Genomic DNA, 20,525 nt, shown 5'->3' with positions numbered 1-20,525 from the left:
GGATTTCAGTAAGGCGTTTGACAAGGTGCCCCATGCAAGGCTTATGGAGAAAGTGAAGGGGCATGGGATACAAGGGGACGTTACTTTGTGGATTCAGAACTGGCTTGCACACAGAAGGCAAAGAGTGGTTGTAGATGGGTCTTTTTCAACATGGAGGTCGGTCACCAGTGGAGTGCCCCAGGGATCTGTTCTGGGACCCTTGCTCTTTGTGATTTTTATAAATGACCTGGATGAGGAAGTGGAAGGATGGGTTGACAAGTTTGCTGATGACACCAAGGTTGGTGGTGTTGTGGATAGTGTAGAGGGATGTCAGCAGTTGCAACGAGACATAGATAAGATGTAAGACTGGGTGGAGAAGTGGCAGATGGATTTCAACCCAGATAAGTGTGTGGTGGTTCATTTTGGAAGGTCGAATAGGATGGAAGAACATAATATTAAGGGTAAGACGCTTGGCAGTGTGGAAGAACAGAGGGATCTTGGGGTCCGGGTTCATAGGAATACAGTGGTATTCACGAAGGATCGGGACGTGTTAACCGGGAGTGTCTCGGAGGGAGGTGTTGACCCGTTAGAGAAAATCTCCATTACAAGAGAGGAAGTGTTAGGTTTGTTAGGGAATATAAAGACTGACAAATCCCCAGGGCCTGGTGGAATCTATCCAAGGCTGCTCAGGGAGATGAGAGATGAAATTGCTGGGCCTCTGACGGAAATCTTTGTCGCTTCTTTGGACACAGGTGAGGTCCCTGAGGATTGGAGGATAGCGAATGTGGTCCCGTTGTTTAAGAAGGGTAGCCAGGGAAAACCCGGGAAATTATAGGCCGGTGAGCTTGACGTCCGTGGTAGGAAAGTTGTTGGAGAGGATTCTTAGAGACAGGATGTCTGTGCATTTAGAATGGAATAATCTCATTAGTGACAGAGAGCATGGTTTTGTAAGAAGGAGGTCGTGCCTTACAAATTTGGTGGAGTTTTTTGAGGAAGTGACAAAAACGGTTGACGAAGGAAGGGCCGTGGATGTCATCTATATGGATTTCAGTCAGGCATTTGACAAAGTCCCACATGGCAGGTTGGTTAAGAAGGTTAAGGCTCATGGGATACAAGGAGAAGTGGCTAGATGGGTGGAGAACTGGCTTGGCTTTAGGAAACAGAGGGTAGCGGTCGAAGGGTCTTTTTCCGGCTGGAGGTCTGTGACCAGTGGTGTTCCGCAGGGCTCTGTAATGGGACCTCTGCTATTTGTGATATATATAAATGATTTGGGAACGTTTAAGACTTATCTAGATAGCCATATGAACGGAGTGGGAATGGAGGGATACAAAAGAATGGTCTAGTTTGGACCAGGGAGCGGCATGGGCTTGGAGGGCCGAAGGGCCTGTTCCTGTGCTGTATTGTTCTTTGTTCTTTGTTTGTTCTTTGGAAGAAGGTGTAACTGATGTTATCAGCAAGTTTGCGGATGACACGAAGATGGCTGGACTTGCGGATAGCGATGAGCATTGTCGGGCAATACAGCAGGATATAGATAGGCTGGAAAATTGGGCGGAGAGGTGGCAGATGGAATTTAATCCGGATAAATGCAAAGTGATGCATTTTGGAAGAAATAATGTAGGGGGGAGTTATACAATAAATGGCAGAGTCATCAGGAGTATAGAAACACAGAGGGACCTCGGTGTGCAAGTCCACAAATCCTTGAAGGTGGCAACACAGGTGGAGAAAGTGGTGAAGAAGGCATATGGTATGCTTGCCTTTATAGGATGGGGTACAGAGTATAAAAGCTGGAGTCTGATGATGCAGCTGTATAGAACGCTGGTTAGGCCACATTTGGAGTACTGCGTCCAGTTCTGGTCGCCGCACTACCAGAAGGACGTGGAGGCGTTAGAGAGAGCGCAGAGAAGGTTTACCAGGATGTTGCCTGGTATGGAGGGTCTTAGCTATGAGGAGAGATTGGGTAAACTGGGGTTGTTCTCCCTGGAAAGACGGAGAATGAGGGGAGATCTAATAGAGGTGTACAAGATTATGAAGGGGATAGATAGGGTGAACGGTGGGAAGCTTTTTCCCAGATCAGAAGTGACGATCACGAGGGGTCACGGGCTCAAGGTGAGAGGGGCGAAGTATAACTCAGATATCAGAGGGATGTTTTTTACACAGAGGGTGGTGGGGGCCTGGAATGCGCTGCCAAGTAGGGTGGTGGAGGCAGGCACGCTGACATCGTTTAAGACTTACCTGGATAGTCACATGAGCAGCCTGGGAATGGAGGGATACAAACGATTGGTCTAGTTGGACCAAGGAGCGGCACAGGCTTGGAGGGCCGAAGGGCCTGTTTCCTGTGCTGTACTGTTCCTCATTCTTTGTTCTTTAGAAGAAGAACATAGCAATGATTCAGGGGGCCTGCTCCAAGCTTTCTTTACCAGTGACTGTCCTCAGGATTCCTGATAAGCAGCTGTAGCTCTGACAGGTCCCAATAAGGCCCAATGTTGGGTGCACCAAACAGCACAGGGATTGTCCAATGTCTTAGGACAGGATTTTTACCCACTGAGGACCTCGATTTCAGAAGCCCATCCTTTGTGGGAAGCCTTCACCAAGCAGTGATGTTCCCTGAATTGGACAAATGGTGACCAGAGGGCAGGCTCACCATTCGGTTACCAACGGCAACTGGACATTTGTATATGGAGGGCAAATCGAAAGCCCTCCAGCAGTGAGGAAGCAGCAGGCCAGAGAAAGAGATCGGGCCTCTCAAGATAGAGCCTTACTCCTCTCTCTAACATTTTAAACTTTTAAATAGAAATTGGAATTATTTGCTGGGCCACCATAATGGAGGAGAAGCCCAGCACAGGGGAGCTCGACAGGCAGGGCGGGTCTCAAAGCCTGTCTTGGGTGTTGAGTTCCCAGTCTGCCAGGAGAGACTACCTGTGGACTTGTCGGCTTTGCCTTGGAGCCTGTCAGGGCCTGGAGGCCACTGAAAGATTCCAGCAGTCTCTGAAAATAGCTGCTCAGTGGCCTGGAAGAACAATTTGTGACATGTACCTTTAAGAAGTGTTTTTTTTAAATCATTTGATTTGATTTGATTTGATTTGGTTTATTATTGTCATGTATTAATATACAGTGAAAATAATTGCTTCTTGCGCGCTGTACAGACAAAACATACCGTTCATAGAGAAGGAAAGGAGAGAGTGCAGAATGTAGTGTTACAGTCATAGCTAGGATGTAGAGAAAGATCAACTTAATGCAAGGTAAATCCATTCAAAAGTCTGACAGCAGCAGGGAAGGAGCTGTTCTTGAGTCGGTTGGTACGTGACCTCAGACTTTTGTACCTTTTTCCAATAGAAGAAGGTGGAAGAGAGAATGTTCGGGGTGCGTGGGGTCCTTAATTATGCTGGCTGCTTTGCCGAGGCAGCAGGAAGTGTAGACAGAGTCAATGGATGGGAGTCTGGTTTGGGTGATAGATTGGGCTACATTCACGACCTTTTGTAGTTCCTTGCGGTCTTGGGCAGAGCAGGAGCCCAGACCAAGCTGTGATACAACCAGAAAGAATGCTTTCTATGGTGCATCTGTAAAAGTTGGTGAGAGTCGTAGCTGACATGCCAAATTTCCTTAGTCTTCTGAGAAAGTAGAGGCATTGGTGAGCTTTCTTAACTATAGTGTCGGCATGGGGGGACCAGGGCACTTATAACATAAGAACATAAGAAATAGGAGCAGGAGTAGGCCATCTAGCCCCTCGAGCCTGCCCCGCCATTCAATAAGATCATGGCTGATCTGACGTGGATCAGTACCACTTACCCACCTGACCCCCATAACCCTTAATTCCCTTACCGATCAGGAATCCATCCATCCGCGCTTTAAACATATTCAGCGAGGTAGCCTCCACCACCTCAGTGGGCAGAGAATTCCAGAGATTCACCACCCTCTGGGAGAAGAAGTTCCTCCTCAACTCTGTCTTAAACCGACCCCCCTTTATTTTGAGGCTGTGTCCTCTAGTTTTAACTTCCCTACTAAGTGGAAAGAATCTCCCCGCCTCCACCCTATCCAGCCCCTGCATTATCTTATAAGTCTCCATAAGATCCCCCCTCATCCTTCTAAACTCCAACGAGTACAAACCCAATCTCCTCAGCCTCTCCTCATAATCCAAACCCCTCATCTCCGGTATCAACCTGGTGAACCTTCTCTGCACTCCCTCCAATGCCAATATATCCTTCCTCATATAAGGGGACCAAAACTGCACACAGTATTCCAGCTGCGGCCTCACCAATGCCCTGTACAGGTGCATCAAGACATCCCTGCTTTTATATTTTATCCCCCTCGCGATATAGGCCAACATCCCATTTGCCTTCTTGATCACCTGTTGTACCTGCAGACTGGGCTTTTGCGTCTCATGCACAAGGACCCCCAGGTCCCTTTGCACGGTAGCATGTTTTAACTTGTTTCCATTGAGATAGTAATCCCATTTGTTATTATTTCCTCCAAAGTGTATAACCTCGCATTTCTCAACGTTATACTCCATTTGCCATATCCTCGCCCACTCACTCAGCCTGTCCAAATCTCTCTGCAGATCTTCTCCGTCCTCCACACGATTCACTTTTCCACTTATCTTTGTGTCGTCTGCAAACTTCGTTACCCTACACTCCGTCCCCTCCTCCAGATCATCTATATAAATGGTAAATAGTTGCGGCCCGAGTACCGATCCCTGAGGCACGCCACTAGTTACCTTCCTCCAACCGGAAAAACACCCATTTATGCTGACTCTTTGCTTCCTGTCGGATAGCCAGTCCCCAATCCACTTTAACACACTACCCCCAACTCCGTGTGCCCTAATCTTCTTCAGCAGCCTTTTATGGGGCACCTTATCAAACGCCTTTTGGAAATCCAAAAACACCGCATCCACCGGTTCTCCTCCATCAACCGCCCTAGTCACACCTTCATAAAAATCCAACATGTTCGTCAAGCACGACTTTCCCCTCATGAATCCATGCTGCGTCTGATTGATCGAACCATTTCTATCCAGATGCCCTGCTATCTCCTCTTTAATAATGGATTCCAGCATTTTCCCTACTACAGATGTTAAGCTGACCGGCCTATAGTTACCCGCCTTTTGTCTCCTTCCTTTTTTAAACAGCGGCGTAACATTAGCCGTTTTCCAATCAACCGGCACTACCCCAGAATGCAACGAGTTTTGATAAATAATCACTAACGCATCCACTATTACCTCTGACATTTCTTTCAATACCCTGGGATGCATTCCATCCGGACCCGGGGACTTGTCCACCTTCAGTCCCATTAGTCTACCCAGCACTGCCTCTCTGGTAACATTAATTGTATTAAGTATTTCTCCTGCTGCCAACCCTCTATCGTTAATATTTGGCAAACTATTTGTGTCCTCCACCGTGAAGACCGACACAAAAAACTTATTTAAAGACTCAGCCATATCCTCATTTCCCACTATTAACTCCCCCCTCTCGTCCTCCAAGGGTCCAACATTCACTCTAGCCACTCTATTCCTTTTTATATATTTATAAAAACTTTTACTATCATTTTTTATATTAATTGCTAGCCTAGCTTCATAGTCTATCCTTCCTTTCTTTATCGCTTTCTTAGTCTCTCTTTGTTGTTTCTTAAATTTTTCCCAATCACTTGTTTCTCCACTATTTTTGGCCACTCTGTACGCAGCTGTTTTTATTTTAAGAACATAAGAACATAAGAACATAAGAAATAGGAGCAGGAGTAGGCCATCTAGCCCCTCGAGCCTGCCCCGCCATTCAATAAGATCATGGCTGATCTGATGTGGATCAGTACCACTTACCCGCCTGATCCCCATAACCCTTAATTCCCTTACCGATCAGGAATCCATCCGCGCTTTAAACATATTCAGCGAGGTAGCCTCCACCACCTCAGTGGGCAGAGAATTCCAGAGATTCACCACCCTCTGGGAGAAGAAGTTCCTCCTCAACTCTGTCTTAAACCGACCCCCCTTTATTTTGAGGCTGTGTCCTCTAGTTTTAACTTCCTTACTAAGTGGAAAGAATCTCTCCGCCTCCACCCTATCCAGCCCCCGCATTATCTTATAAGTCTCCGTAAGATCCCCCCTCATCCTTCTAAACTCCAACGAGTACAAACCCAATCTCCTCAGCCTCTCCTCATAATCCAAACCCCTCATCTCCGGTATCAACCTGGTGAACCTTCTCTGCACTCCCTCCAATGCCAATATATCCTTCCTCATATAAGGGGACCAATACTGCACACAGTATTCCAGCTGCGGCCTCACCAATGCCCTGTACAGGTGCATCAAGACATCCCTGCTTTTATATTCTATCCCCCTCGCGATATAGGCCAACATCCCATTTGCCTTCTTGATCACCTGTTGTACCTGCAGACTGGGCTTTTGCGTCTCATGCACAAGGACCCCCAGGTCCCTTTGCACGGTAGCATGTTTTAATTTGTTTCCATTGAGATAGTAATCCCATTTGTTATTATTTCCTCCAAAGTGTATAACCTCGCATTTCTCAACGTTATACTCCATTTGCCATATCCTCGCCCACTCACTCAGCCTGTCCAAATCTCTCTGCAGATCTTCTCCGTCCTCCACACGATTCACTTTTCCACTTATCTTTGTGTCGTCTGCAAACTTCGTTACCCTACACTCCGTCCCTTCCTCCAGATCATCTATATAAATGGTAATACTCTCCTTTATTTCCTTCGTTATCCACGGCTGGTTCTCCCTTTTCTTACAAGCAGATCTTTTTTTTCAGTCTCAGTTTATGTCGTTGTTGCTGAGCTGTCTGGAGGAGTCTTTTTATTGCGACTTAAATGAGGTTCTGTTTATTTTTACTCTGGGCCTCAGGTACTTTCTGGGATGAGTTTTATGACCCTGAGTTTTTAGGAGGAAAACTGGCTGGCAGATCAGCCGACAGGAACTCTTTTGTTCTCAGCTTTGAGCTGCTGTTTAGTGTTTTAGAAGGAACAGTAAAGCTGGGAAGAAGTGTTTCTCTCTCTCCCTGGATTTTGGAAATTCTGCTGTTAGCTGAAATGGAGTGGAGAAGAGAATCTGCTGTTGCTGGCTGGACCAGTCTATCTCTGGTGTTCTGGGTTAATCAAGAGGGTTGCTAGTACCTACGTGACTGGGATGTCAGAGTTTGAAATTCTCCACCCAGGGAACTGGATTCCAGTGTCACATGAGCATTAGTCTTTACTGTGTTAAACCTGTGGAAAGGGTTTTGTCTGTGGGATGTTGGTTTGAACAAAGAACAAAGAACAATACAGCACAGGAACAGGCCCTTCGGCCCTCCAAGCCCGCGCCGCTCCCTGGTCCAAACTAGACCATTCTTTTGTATCCCTCCATTCTCACTCCGTTCATATGGCTATCTAGATAAGTCTTAAACGTTCCCAGTGTGTCCGCCTCCACCACCTTGCCTGGCAGCGCATTCCAGGCCCCCACCACCCTCTGTGTAAAATACGTCCTTCTGATATCTGTGTTAAACCTCCCCCTCCTCACCTTGAACCTATGACCCCTCGTGAACGTCACCACCGACCTGGGAAAAACCTTCCCACCGTTCACCCTATCTATGCCTTTCATAATTTTATACACCTCTATTAAGTCTCCCCTCATCCTCCGTCTTTGATTGGGACATTTTGGATATATTTGTTGAGGGTTATACATTCTTGTGGTTGTTTTGTGTTTGTTTGTAATTGGTAAAAGTTCTTGCTAATTTTCTTATTATACATGTTAACTATATTCTTAAATAAACTTTGTTTGATGAAAGCTCCCGAGTGGGTCATTTGAATCATACAAGAGGTGAAACCTATCATGCTTATCCTCGCCACATTCCAGATGCAAAACTTATGATTCAGGTGGCTCCATAAAACACTTTGGAGTTTCTGACCTGAATTATAACAAACTGGTTACCCATAGAACCACAGAAACATTATGGTGCACAAAGAGGCCATTCAGCCCATCATGCCTGCATGTGCAAAAAGAGAAATAACAAAAAGTAGCCCCTCATTATAATCCCCTTTTCCAGCACCTGGTCCGTGGCCTCGCCGGTTCCAGTGTTTCAGACACAGATCCAGGGACCTTTTAAATGAGTTGAGTGTTTCAGCCTCAATCACAAACTCGGGCAGGACTCCCCTCACCCTCTGGGTGAAAAGGTTTTCCCTCATGTCCCCGTTAATCCTTCGACCAATCACCTTCAACCAATGTCCCCTGGGAATTGACCCCTCAGTTCGGGGGTAAGGAGTCTACCCCCCTGTCCACCCTGTCTCGACTCCTCATTATTTTGTACACCTCGATTAGGTCACCCCTTAACCTCCTCTGTTTGAAGGAAAACAACCCCGGCCTATCCGATCTCCCCCCCATAGCTGCAATTTTCAAGACCTGGCAACATTCTTGTAAAAGAATGCAGAAGGAGGCCATTCGGCCCATCGAGTCTGCACCGATCACAATCCCACTCAGGCCCTAACCGCATAACCCCACACATTTACCCTAGCTAGTCTCCCTGACACTAAGGGTCAATTTAGCATGGCCAATCCATCTAACCCGCACATCTTTGGAGTGTAGGAGGAAACGGGAGCACCCGGAGGAAACCCATGCAGACACGGGGAGAACGTGCAAACTCCACACAGAGAGTGACCCGAGCCGGGAATCGAACCTGGGTCCCTGGTGCTGTGAGGCAGCAGTGCTGACCACTGTTACACAGTGCCGCTCCAATGCTCCTCGTCACTCATGGGCAGTGAGCCCAAACACCCTCCCCTCACTTATAACTATGTGCATGACTTTCCTGTTTGAACATTATGACAGAGCGTGCCACTGCTCCTGTGTTTCAGTATTCACGGATAATACTCTGGCTGATGATTGAGATTGCCATCATTGCGTCCGACATGCAAGAGGTGATTGGCACAGCGATTGCCATCAATTTGCTCTCCAATCAATGGTAAGATGCTCAGTCTCACACGAAACAAAGTATATTTTAACCCAATGGTATTGAGATGGAACGTGTGAATCATTGGGGGCAATATGTTTCAGTTCTTGAGACTGTTAAGAAATGAGATGTCCCTGATTTCCAAGTGGAACAAGTCCCAACATGCCCTGGGAGTTTCTGCACACGGGCAAATTGGGAATGGGCTAGGCACGCACAGTTTAGCATTGTGGGATCTTCGGGTCGGGGACAAGTGATCAGTGCACCTGCATGGGGGGGAAAACCCAATCTTAAAAGCCAGGAGCTGGGGGTCATAACAGAGGAGCCCTGGGACAAGGGAAGGTCCCAGAGGATGAGACAGAGAGGGGACAGGGGAATCAGCCACTGGGTGGAGGAGAACACCAGCAAGAGAAGTGAAGAGAAAGTGCTGCGGTTGGCAGGTTTCAAGTAGTGAGTGCTCGGGAGAAGCGATGGAGACAGCAGAATGTTCTGCGTTGCAAGTCACTGAGGCAAAAATAACCCTTTAGAACAGTGGAGTTTTGAAGAGCTCAGATTGTTCCTGTGAGTCAGTGCTGGAGTACAGACTCGGGAATACAGGGCTACACCGTCTGGGGAGATAGGATTGAAACCCTGCATGTGAAGTGAACATTACTGAGAGAGTCTGAGTCGGAGCAACGTTTGGAGGGAATTCCAAGGCTCGATCTGGAAAGGAAAGGGTGAAGATTTGCAAACCCTCACTGGGTAGACAGAGTTTTAACAAGATTGTGTAATCCCTGGTTTTTATTAACCTCTGGATGGATTGCAGAGAAATCTGTGCCAGAGAAACATAGAGACTAGAAGCAGGAGGAGGCCATTCAGCCCTTCGAGTCTGCTCCGCCATTCACTTTGATCATGACTGATCATCAAATTCAATATCCTGATCCTCCCTCCACCCCCATATCCCTCGATCCCTTTAGCCCCAAGAGCGAAATCTAATTTCTTCTTGAAATCAGACAGCGTTTTGGCCTCAACTCCTTTCTGTGACAGTGAATTCCACACATTCACAGGGATCTGTATTCGGAACATAGGACCATAAGAAATAGGAACAGGAGTAGGCCATTCGGCCCCTCGAGCCTGCTCCTCCATTCAATAGGATCATGGCTGATCCGACATTCCTCATGTCCACTTTCCTGCCCTTTCCCCCTAACCCTTGATTCCCTCACTGATCAAAAATCTATCTCAGCCTTAAACACACACAAGGACTCTGTCCCCACCGCTCTCTGTGGGAAGGAGCTCCAAAGACTCTCAACCCTCTGAGAGAAGAAATTCCTCCTCATCTCAGTCTTAAACTGGCACCGCTTTATTCTCAGACTGTGCCCTCTGGTCACAGCCTCTCCCATGAGGGGAAACATCCTCTCAGCATTTACCCTTTAAGAATCCTGTGTGTACTGATTATTGTCCAGTGTGGTGTGTTTGGCCAGAATTTCCTGTTAATTCATATGTGACTGATGTTGATTCTGAATGTTAGATTGTAAGATAGAGACTGCGAATTGTTTTACTTTTCTGGCCTTGTACGGGGAGGTTTATTTTGTTTATTTAAAACCCTGTGGAGTCTTCAATCTCTTACTTTTGTCTGAATAAACAATTACTGGTCCCGAACCAGATTGTGCCTAAAATGTGGGTTCTGGTCCACAAGACACAAGCATTGCTGGTTAGACCAGCATTTATTACCCATCCCTAATTGCCCTTGAGAAGGTGGTGGTGAGCTGCCTTCTTGAACCCGCTGCAGGCCCTGAGGTGTAGGTACACCCACAGTGCTGTTAGGGAGGGAGTTCCAGGGCTTTGACCCAGTGACAGTGAAGGAACAGCCGATATTTTTCCAAGTCAGGATGGTGAGTGACTTGGAGGGGAACCTCCAGGTGGTGGTGTTCCCAGGTATCTGCTGCCCCTGCCCGTCTCGGTGGTAGAAGTCATGGGTTTGGAAGGTGCTGCCTAAGGAACCTTGGTGAATTGCTGCAGTGCATCTTGTAGAAGGTACACACGGCTGCTACTGTCCGTCGGTGGTGGAGGGAGTGAATGGTGAGTTGTTTAGCTGTTAGCTATAGGTCTGTCAGTACGACGGTCTGTACTGTTTCTGTGTGGAACAGCTCACCCTATCTGGGCAACAGCTCCCAGATATGTCAGCAATGTTAAGGTCTTACCCAGGCAATATCTGAATCAGTACTGATGAAATCTGTTTCTATTATACACTGTCCACCCTTTTCCTTATCTTTGAGTTTACAGATGCTCCCTTAAACCATTGACTAAAATATTCATGATTCTTGCAGGATTCCACTTTGGGGAGGAGTGATTATAACTATTGTGGACACCATCATCTTCCTGTTCCTTGACAGATATGGTATGTCTCCGTCTTACAGCTGAATAAAGCTCTCTGCAACTTTTAATTCTGATTTCTTTCATTTCATCATCTTCGGTTTTTGGAGACTGACTCTGCTAAGGATGAGTCATTCACTTCAGCTTGTGTAGAGTTCTGGCCTTCTCTATGGGGGTATATACTCTCTTTAGGAAGGGTGGAGGTACAGCAAAGGTTCACGATAGGGATAGGGGGACCATCTTGAGCAGAAAGTAAGTGGACCGGAGCTATACTGTTTGGCATTTAGTGATCGCGCTGAAATATATCAAATTCTTACAGAGGTCTTGACGAGATAGATTCTGAAGGCTGTCTCGCCTGGCTGGAGAGTCTGGCAGCAGTCACAGCCTTAGGATAGGATTGAGATGAGGAGAGATTTCTACATTTATTGGGTTGTGAATGTTTGGAATTCTCCAGCCCAGAGGGCTGTGAGTGCTCAGTTTCTGACAATATTTAAGACTGAGACCAATAGGTTTTTGGACTCTAAGCGACTTAAGGGATTTGGGGATTAGGCAGGAACGTGAAGTTAAGGTCAAGGATCAGCCAGGATCATTTGAAACATTTTTCGTCAGGAGTTTCCAATTTACTCTTAAGAAAGGGTGACTTTTCCCAAACCGCCATCCGGCCCAGGAAGCTGCTTTCTGCTGAGCTGGGGCAGGGTGGGGCAGGGTGGAGGGGCTGAATGGCCTGTTTCTGTCCATACATTCAAAGACATCCCAAGAATGTAGAGAGTCAGTATTGAAGGGAATGTGAGAGCCAGCACAGAAATTTAAAGGGGTTCTTTAGATCAGGAGCTGGAGTCTGTGCCTGAAGGGTCAGTCTGTCAGGTCTGAGGACCGTGTCTCTGCTGGGTTAAACAGGGCAGTGTCTCTGCTGGGTTAATCAGGACAGTGTCTCTGCTGGGTTAATCAGCACAGTGTCTCTGCTGGGTTAATCAGGACCGTGTCTCTGCTGGGTTAATCAGGACGGTGTCTCTGCTGGTTTAATCAGGATGGTGTCTCTGCTGGATTAATCAGGATGGTGTCTCTGCTGGGTTAATCAGGATGGTGTCTCTGCTGGGTTAATCAGGACAGTGTCTCTGCTGGGTTAATCAGGACGGTGTCTCTGCTGGGTTAATCAGGACGGTGTCTCTGCTGGGTTAATCAGGACAGCGTCTCTGCTGGGTTAATCAGGACGGCGTCTCTGCTGGGTTAATCAGGACGGTGTCTCTGCTGGGTTAATCAGGACAGCGTCTCTGCTGGGTTAATCAGGACGGTGTCTCTGCTGGGTTAAACAGGGCAGTGTCTCTGCTGGGTTAATCAGGACAGTGTCTCTGCTGGGTTAATCAGCACAGTGTCTCTGCTGGGTTAATCAGGACCGTGTCTCTGCTGGGTTAATCAGGACGGTGTCTCTGCTGGTTTAATCAGGATGGTGTCTCTGCTGGATTAATCAGGATGGTGTCTCTGCTGGGTTAATCAGGATGGTGTCTCTGCTGGGTTAATCAGGACAGTGTCTCTGCTGGGTTAATCAGGACGGTGTCTCTGCTGGGTTAATCAGGACGGTGTCTCTGCTGGGTTAATCAGGACAGCGTCTCTGCTGGGTTAATCAGGACGGTGTCTCTGCTGGGTTAATCAGGACAGCGTCTCTGCTGGGGTAATCAGGACGGTGTCTCTGCTGGGTTAACCAGGACAGTGTCTCTGCTGGTTTAATCAGGACAGTGTCTCTGCTGGGTTAATCAGGGCAGTGCCTCTGCTGGTTTAATCAGGACTGTGTCTCTGCTGGATTAATCAGGACAGTGTCTCTGCTGGTTTAATCAGGACGGTGTCTCTGCTGGTTTAATCAGGATGGTGTCTCTGCTGGATTAATCAGGATGGTGTCTCTGCTGGGTTAATCAGGATGGTGTCTCTGCTGGGTTAATCAGGACAGTGTCTCTGCTGGGTTAATCAGGACCGTGTCTCTGCTGGGTTAATCAGGACAGTGTCTCTGCTGGATTAATCAGGACGGTGTCTCTGCTGGTTTAATCAGGACGGTGTCTCTGCTGGTTTGATCAGGATGGTGTCTCTGCTGGATTAATCAGGACCGTGTCTCTGCTGGGTTGATCAGGACCATGTCTCTGCTGGATTAATCAGGATGGTTTCTCTGCTGGATTAATCAGGACAGTGTCTCTGCTGGATTAATCAGGATGGTTTCTCTGCTGGATTAATCAGGACAGTGTCTCTGCTGGTTTAATCAGGATGGTGTCTCTGCTGGATTAATCAGGATTGTATCTCTGCTGGTTTAATCAGTATGGTGTCTCTGCTGGATTAATCAGGACGGTGACTCTGCTGGTTTAATCAGGACAGTGTCTCTGCTGGGTTAATCAGGACGGTGACTCTGCTGGTTTAATCAGGACCGTGTCTCTGCTGGATTAATCAGGATGGTGTCTCTGCTGGATTAATCAGGACGGTGTCTCTGCTGGTTTAATCAGGACCGTGTCTCTGCTGGATTAATCAGGATGGTGTCTCTGCTGGATTAATCAGGACGGTGTCTCTGCTGGTTTAATCAGGACCGTGTCTCTGCTGGATTAATCAGGATGGTGTCTCTGCTGGATTAATCAGGACGGTGTCTCTGCTGGTTTAATCAGGACCGTGTCTCTGCTGGATTAATCAGGATGGTGTCTCTGCTGGATTAATCAGGACGGTGTCTCTGCTGGATTAATCAGGACGGTGTCTCTGCTGGTTTAATCAGGACGATGTCTCTGCTGGTTTAATCAGGACGGTGTCTCTGCTGGGTTAATCAGGATAGTGTCTCTGCTGGTTTAATCAGGACGGTGTCTCTGCTGGTTTAATCAGGACGGTGTCTCTGCTGGATTAATCAGGATGCTGTCTCTGCTGGATTAATCAGGACGGTGTCTCTGCTGGTTTAATCAGGATGGTGTCTCTGCTGGGTTAATCAGGACGGTGACTCTGCTGGTTTAATCAGGACAGTGTCTCTACTGGATTAATCAGGACGGTGTCTCTGCTGGTTTAATCAGGACGGTGTCTCTGCTGGTTTAATCAGGACGGTGTCTCTGCTGGGTTAATCAGGACCGTGTCTCTGCTGGATTAATCAGGACTGTGTCTCTGCTGGGTGAATCAGGATGGTGTCTCTGCTGGGTTAATCAGGACTGTGTCTCAGCTGGGTTAATCAGGATGGTGTCTCTGCTGGGTGAATCAGGATGGTGTCTCTGCTGGGTGAATCAGGACGGTGTCTCTGCTGGGTGAATCAGGACGGTGTCTCTGCTGGGTGAATCAGGACGGTGTCTCTGCTGGGTGAATCAGGACCGTGTCTCTGCTGGGTGAATCAGGACAGTGTCTCTGCTGGGTGAATCAGGACCATGTCTCTGCTGGGTTAATCAGGACCGTGTCTCTGCTGGGTGAATCAGGACCGTGTCTCTACTGGGTGAATCAGGACCGTGTCTCTGCTGGGTTAATCAGGACCGTGTCTCTGCTGGGTGAATCAGGGCAGCGTCTCTGCTGGGTTAATCAGGACCGTGTCTCTGCTGGGTGAATCAGGGCAGCGTCTCTGCTGGGTTAATCAGGACCGTGTCTCTGCTGGGTGAATCAGGGCAGCGTCTCTGCTGGGTGAATCAGGACCGTGTCTCTGCTGGGTGAATCAGGACCGTGTCTCTGCTGGGTGAATCAGGACCGTGTCTCTGCTGGATTAATCAGGACTGTGTCTCTGCTGGGTGAATCAGGACCGTGTCTCTGCTGGGTGAATCAGGACCGTGTCTCTGCTGGATTAATCAGGACAGTGTCTCTGCTGGGTGAATCAGGGCAGTGTCTCTGCTGGATTAATCAGGACAGTGTCTCTGCTGGGTTAATCAGGACAGTGTCTCTGCTGGGTAAATCAGGACAGTGTCTCTGCTGGGTGAATCAGGACAGTGTCTCTGCCGGATTAATCAGGACCCTGTCTCTGCTGGGTTAATCAGGACAGTGTCTCTGCTGGGTGAATCAGGACCGTGTCTCTGCTGGGTGAATCAGGACCGTGTCTCTGCTGGGTTAATCAGGACAGTGTCTCTGCTGGGTTAATCAGGACCGTGTCTCTGCTGGATTAATCAGGACAGTGTCTCTGCTGGATTAATCAGGACTGTGTCTCTGCTGGGTTAATCAGGATGGTGTCTCTGCTGGGTGAATCAGGGCAGCGTCTCTGCTGGGTGAATCAGGACCGTGTCTCTGCTGGGTGAATCAGGACCGTGTCTCTGCTGGGTTAATCAGGACAGTGTCTCTGCTGGATTAATCAGGACAGTGTCTCTGCTGGATTAATCAGGACTGTGTCTCTGCTGGGTTAATCAGGATGATGTCTCTGCTGGGTTAATCAGGACAGTGTCTCTGCTGGGTTAATCAGGACAGTGTCTCTGCTGGGTTAATCAGGACCGTGTCTCTGCTGGGTGAATCAGGACCGTGTCTCTGCTGGGTTAATCAGGATGGTGTCTCTGCTGGGTTAATCAGGACCGTGTCTCTGCTGGGTGAATCAGGGCAGCGTCTCTGCTGGGTTAATCAGGACAGTGTCTCTGCTGGGTTAATCAGGACAGTGTCTCTGCTGGGTGAATCAGGACCGTGTCTCTGCTGGGTGAATCAGGACCGTGTCTCTGCTGGGTGAATCAGGACCGTGTCTCTGCTGGGTGAATCAGGACCGTGTCTCTGCTGGGTGAATCAGGACCGTGTCTCTGCTGGGTTAATCAGGACAGTGTCTCTGCTGGGTGAATCAGGACCGTGTCTCTGCTGGGTGAATCAGGACCGTGTTTCTGCTGGGTGAATCAGGACCGTGTCTCTGCTGGGTTAATCAGGACCGTGTCTCTGCTGGGTGAATCAGGACCGTGTCTCTGCTGGGTGAATCAGGACCGTGTCTCTGCTGGGTGAATCAGGACCATGTCTCTGCTGGGTGAATCAGGACCATGTCTCTGCTGGGTGAATCAGGACCGTGTCTCTGCTGGGTGAATCAGGACCGTGTCTCTGCTGGGTGAATCAGGACCGTGTCTCTGCTGGGTGAATCAGGACCGTGTCTCTGCTGGGTGAATCAGGACCATGTCTCTGCTGGGTGAATCAGGACCGTGTCTCTGCTGGGTGAATCAGGACCGTGTCTCTGCTGGGTTAATCAGGACCGTGTCTCTGCTGGGTGAATGAGGACCGTGTCTCTGATTACTTTCTGTTTTCAGGTCTCAGGAAGCTTGAAGCATTTTTCTGTGTGCTGATTGCGATTATGGCGGTAACATTTGGATATGAGGTAAGGGTATGAATGTGGCAATGACGCTTCACAAAAAGCAATGATCTTCCTGTATTCCCAGCATTTCAAATCCTACCCAATGGCTGCTCTATATCAGGTCGGGAGGAACTCCAGGTTGTAATATCAAGCAGCAGCATCCCACTGGGTCATAGGTTCAAGGTGAAGGGGGGGAGGTTTAACACAGATATCAGAAGGACATATTTCACACAGAGGGTCGTGGGGGCCTGGAATGTGTTGCCGGGCATGGTGGTGGAGGCGGACACATTGGGAACGTTTAAGACTTATCTAGACAGCTATATGAACGGAGTGGGAATGGAGGGATACAAAAGAGTGGTCTAGTTTAGACCAGGGAGCGGCGCGGGCTAATTGTTCCTTGTTTCTCGTTTCAAGGCTTCATTCTATGATCATCTTGCTGGTGCCAGTACAGAGCGAGACTGCGGATAGTTGGGAGCCTGTCTCGGGGGCAGGGAATTCATATGGTGTTCGTGGAAGTGGAAATGAATAGGGTTGGGAAGCATTTTCCGATCAGGGCCATTGTGATCTCCTGGACTCGTTTCGATCGCCTCAGGGGGTCGGAGAGGAATTTCCCAGATTTTTTTTTCCCCATATTGGCCCTGGGGTTTTTCACTCTGGGTTTTCGCCTCTCCCTGGAGATCACATGGTCTGGAATGGGGGGGTGGGGGTGAGTTAATAGGTTGTGATGAACAAAGCATCGTAGCTGTGAGGGACAGCTCGGTGGATAGGATATTAGGATGTAGATAGGCTGGAAAATTGGGCGGGGATCCTGGATTCAGGATTCAATCCTGGACCGGGGAGCGGCGCGGGCTTGGAGGGCCGAAGGGCCTGTTCCTGTGCTGTATTGTTCTTTGTTCTTTGTTTGTTCTTTAGTTTGAGAATGGTGATGGGGAGAGGGGGGGTGCTTATCGAGACTGAGCCCCTACTCTAATTACCCGGTCTGAACAATCCTGCCACCTGATTGGACAGGGATGGTGAGAGTCTGGCCCAGACTGGTGGGAATATTCAGTAGGAAGCATTCTGGGTCGATGTGATTGGCTTATCCTATCTTTCCTGTCCTGGTGAGCTCATCAAATTATTATTTAGCCAGAGTGGGGTGGTCGACATCAGCACAGGAATACGAGGGGGTAATTAGTCCCTGCTGCCTGCTCCATTAACCATGGCTACCTGTATGTCACTCTGGTGAATTGATGGGATATGCCTGTCACTGGTCACAGCAGCTTTTATTGTCCATTCCTCATTGCCCCGGGGAAACAGACGGCGAACCAAATTCTTGGATAAAAGTTACAATTTTGCTCGGCCATTTCAGAGGGCAGTTGAGAGTCACCCACATTGCTGTGGCTCTGGAGTCACATGTAGGCCAGACCGGGTAAGGACGGCAGATTTCCTTCCCGAAAGAACATTCGTGAACCAGATGGGATTGTCCAACAATTCAGTAGTTTGCTGGTCACCCTTACTGAGACTAGCTTTTAACTCCAGATTTATTTAGTGACCTGAGTTTAAATTTCCCCAGATGTCACGGCCGATTTGAACTCTCCAGATCTCCAGGTCTCGGGATTACCAGGCAGGAATATAATCACCCTATTCCTGTTGTTCAAACATAACTCCAGCCTAGCTCCAAACTCCTCAAGTTCCTTCTTTAGCAGAAAGCTATTGCACAGATTGAAAAGATGAATTGGGTGAGCATCTCCTGGTTTTCCTCAGAGTTACACGTTTCCGCTGGTGTTTGGGTGAAGAAGTGTTTTCTGGTTTCTCTCTGTAGCGATCTGGCTCAGGGTATGTCTGCTTGTCTGAGTCTCTCCGTCAGTGATAGTGGTTTCTCTCTACCAACCCCATCAATTCCTATCAATATCCTAAAACCCAAATCAAATTACTACATTGAGGGGAATACAGCCCGAGATTATAGAATCTGTCCTCATTATCTCACGCTCGGAGCCCTGCTCACAGTCTGGTCAATCTGTGCTGTGTTCAAAGTAAGAAGTTTAACAACACCAGGTTAAAGTCCAACAGGTTTATTTGGTAGCAAAAGCCACACAAGCTTTCGGAGCTGCAAGCCCCTTCTTCAGGTGACACTCACCTGAAGAAGGGGCTTGCAGCTCCGAAAGCTTGTGTGGCTTTTGCTACCAAATAAACCTGTTGGACTTTAACCTGGTGTTGTTAAACTTCTTACTGTGTTTACCCCAGTCCAACGCCGGCATCTCCACATCATGACTACCATCGACACTGTGTTCAAAGGCCAAGCTTATTAAGGGACGATGCCTAGAGTGTGCACTGACCCTTGGGGCTCTGTGCTGAAGGATATCTCTTTCCTCTGCATCATCTGCATCATTATCATACATGACTACTCCATCACAGAACTGGCAGAGTCTGTCCCACCCCCCCACTGCGCACTCTGCCTGCTAAAAGTGCCAAACAATCTTATTTTCTCGACCACGAAAAAGCTGTGAATTAGCCTGCTGCTTTAAGCTACAATAAACCAGTACCCAGTCCCTTCCTCCCTCCCCCACAGTTAGAGACTGATTTTTGAACTCTCCAAGATTAAAGCAGCTTTTGATCATGTCATGATCCATATTTGCTAGGATTCTAAATGATGAGGCGTTTTGATAGAACAAAGAGGGAGAATCATTGACAGCAAGGTCACTAACCAGAGGAACAGACTGAATATAATTGTCAAAGGAATGAGAGAGAATGAGGTGAAACATCTTCACAGAGAGCTGTTAGGATCTGGAAAGCATTACCTGGAAAGGTGCTGTGTAAAGATAATTGGATGTGTTTGAAGATGATTAATTGAGTGGGGAGAAGATAGGGAGGATGTGGGGACAATATGAATCATAGAATCCGGACAGTGCAGAAATAGGACATTTGGCCCATCGAGTCCGCACCGACTCTTACTCTGACTTACCCCATAACGTGGAGATGCCGGCGTTGGACTGGGGTAAACACAGTAAGAGTTTTAACAACACCAGGTTAAAGTCCAACAGGCTTCTTTGGTAGCAAAAACCACAAGCTTTCGGTCGTTGAAAGCTTGTGGCTTTTGCTACCAAATAAACCTGTTGGACTTTAACCTGGTGTTGTTAAAACTCTTACTGTGTTTACCCCATAACCCCATGTATTTACCCTGTAATCCCCCTAACCTATATATCTTGGGACACTAAGAGTCAATTTAGCAGTATCAAACGACCTAACCGTAAATCTCCAGAGTGTGGGAGAAACCGGAGCACCCGGAGGAAACCCACACAGACAGGCACCCGAGGCCAGAATTGAACCCAGGTTCCGGGTGCTGTGAAGCAGCAGTGCTAACCACTGTGCCACTGTGCCACTGTGCCACTGTGCCACTGTGCCACTGTGCCACCTGTGGTCCTTTTCATATTGCTGTTTGTGGGTTCTTGTTGTGCACAAGCTACACTCCGGCACCTGTTTGGGTCAATGCCCCCTAACCAGCACGTCTTTCCGACTATGGGAGGAAACTGGAGCACTCGGAGGAAACCCACGCAGATACGGGGAGAACATGCAAACTCCACACAGTCATCTGAGACCGGAATTGAACCAGTGTCCCTGGCACTGTGAGGCAGCAGTGCTAACCACTGTGCTGCCCAAGTCTATCCTTGTTGATTCTATAATTGGAGTGGGTGAATTACACCTACTATTTGTGTCCACTGTCTGCACTCACTGACCTCCCTCTCTCTCTGTCTCTCTGCGTACAGTATGTGGTGGTAAAGCCAGACCAGGGGCAAGTGGTGAAAGGATTATTCTACCCGTACTGTGCTGGCTGTGGCAGGAATGAACTGCTTCAGGCTGTGGGTATCATTGGGGCAATTATAATGCCCCATAATATCTACCTGCATTCAGCTCTGGTTAAGGTGAGTAAGCGTGTTATAAATCTGATAGACAGCGATAAATCTGACTGCCGCACTGCACCTAATCACGCGAGCTACTCACTGTATCACACTCACACATTAGCTTCCTATCTCACACTCACCTGGTCACTCTACACCTCACCAACTCAT

At 48.2% G+C, this 20,525-nt stretch overlaps 1 protein-coding gene across 2 annotated transcripts in view; it reads left to right on the top strand.

Annotated features, from left to right (window-relative positions):
• The window catches only part of LOC144503448 (natural resistance-associated macrophage protein 1-like), a 432,123-nt gene that overhangs the window by 387,148 nt on the left and 24,450 nt on the right, over positions 1 to 20,525 (top strand). For both annotated transcript variants that reach the window (XM_078227769.1, XM_078227768.1), the window contains exons 6-9: positions 8,800 to 8,906; positions 11,198 to 11,268; positions 16,436 to 16,503; positions 20,223 to 20,378. In XM_078227769.1, coding sequence (XP_078083895.1) covers positions 8,800 to 8,906; positions 11,198 to 11,268; positions 16,436 to 16,503; positions 20,223 to 20,378 — 402 coding nt within the window. The remainder of the gene's footprint in view (positions 1 to 8,799; positions 8,907 to 11,197; positions 11,269 to 16,435; positions 16,504 to 20,222; positions 20,379 to 20,525) is intronic.

The sequence above is a fragment of the Mustelus asterias genome, chromosome 14 (assembly GCF_964213995.1).
Source record: "Mustelus asterias chromosome 14, sMusAst1.hap1.1, whole genome shotgun sequence".
Classification (NCBI taxonomy): Eukaryota; Metazoa; Chordata; class Chondrichthyes; order Carcharhiniformes; family Triakidae; genus Mustelus; species Mustelus asterias.
Note: the sequence above shows the minus strand (reverse complement) of the source record. Positions and strands in the feature narration are given on the sequence as shown.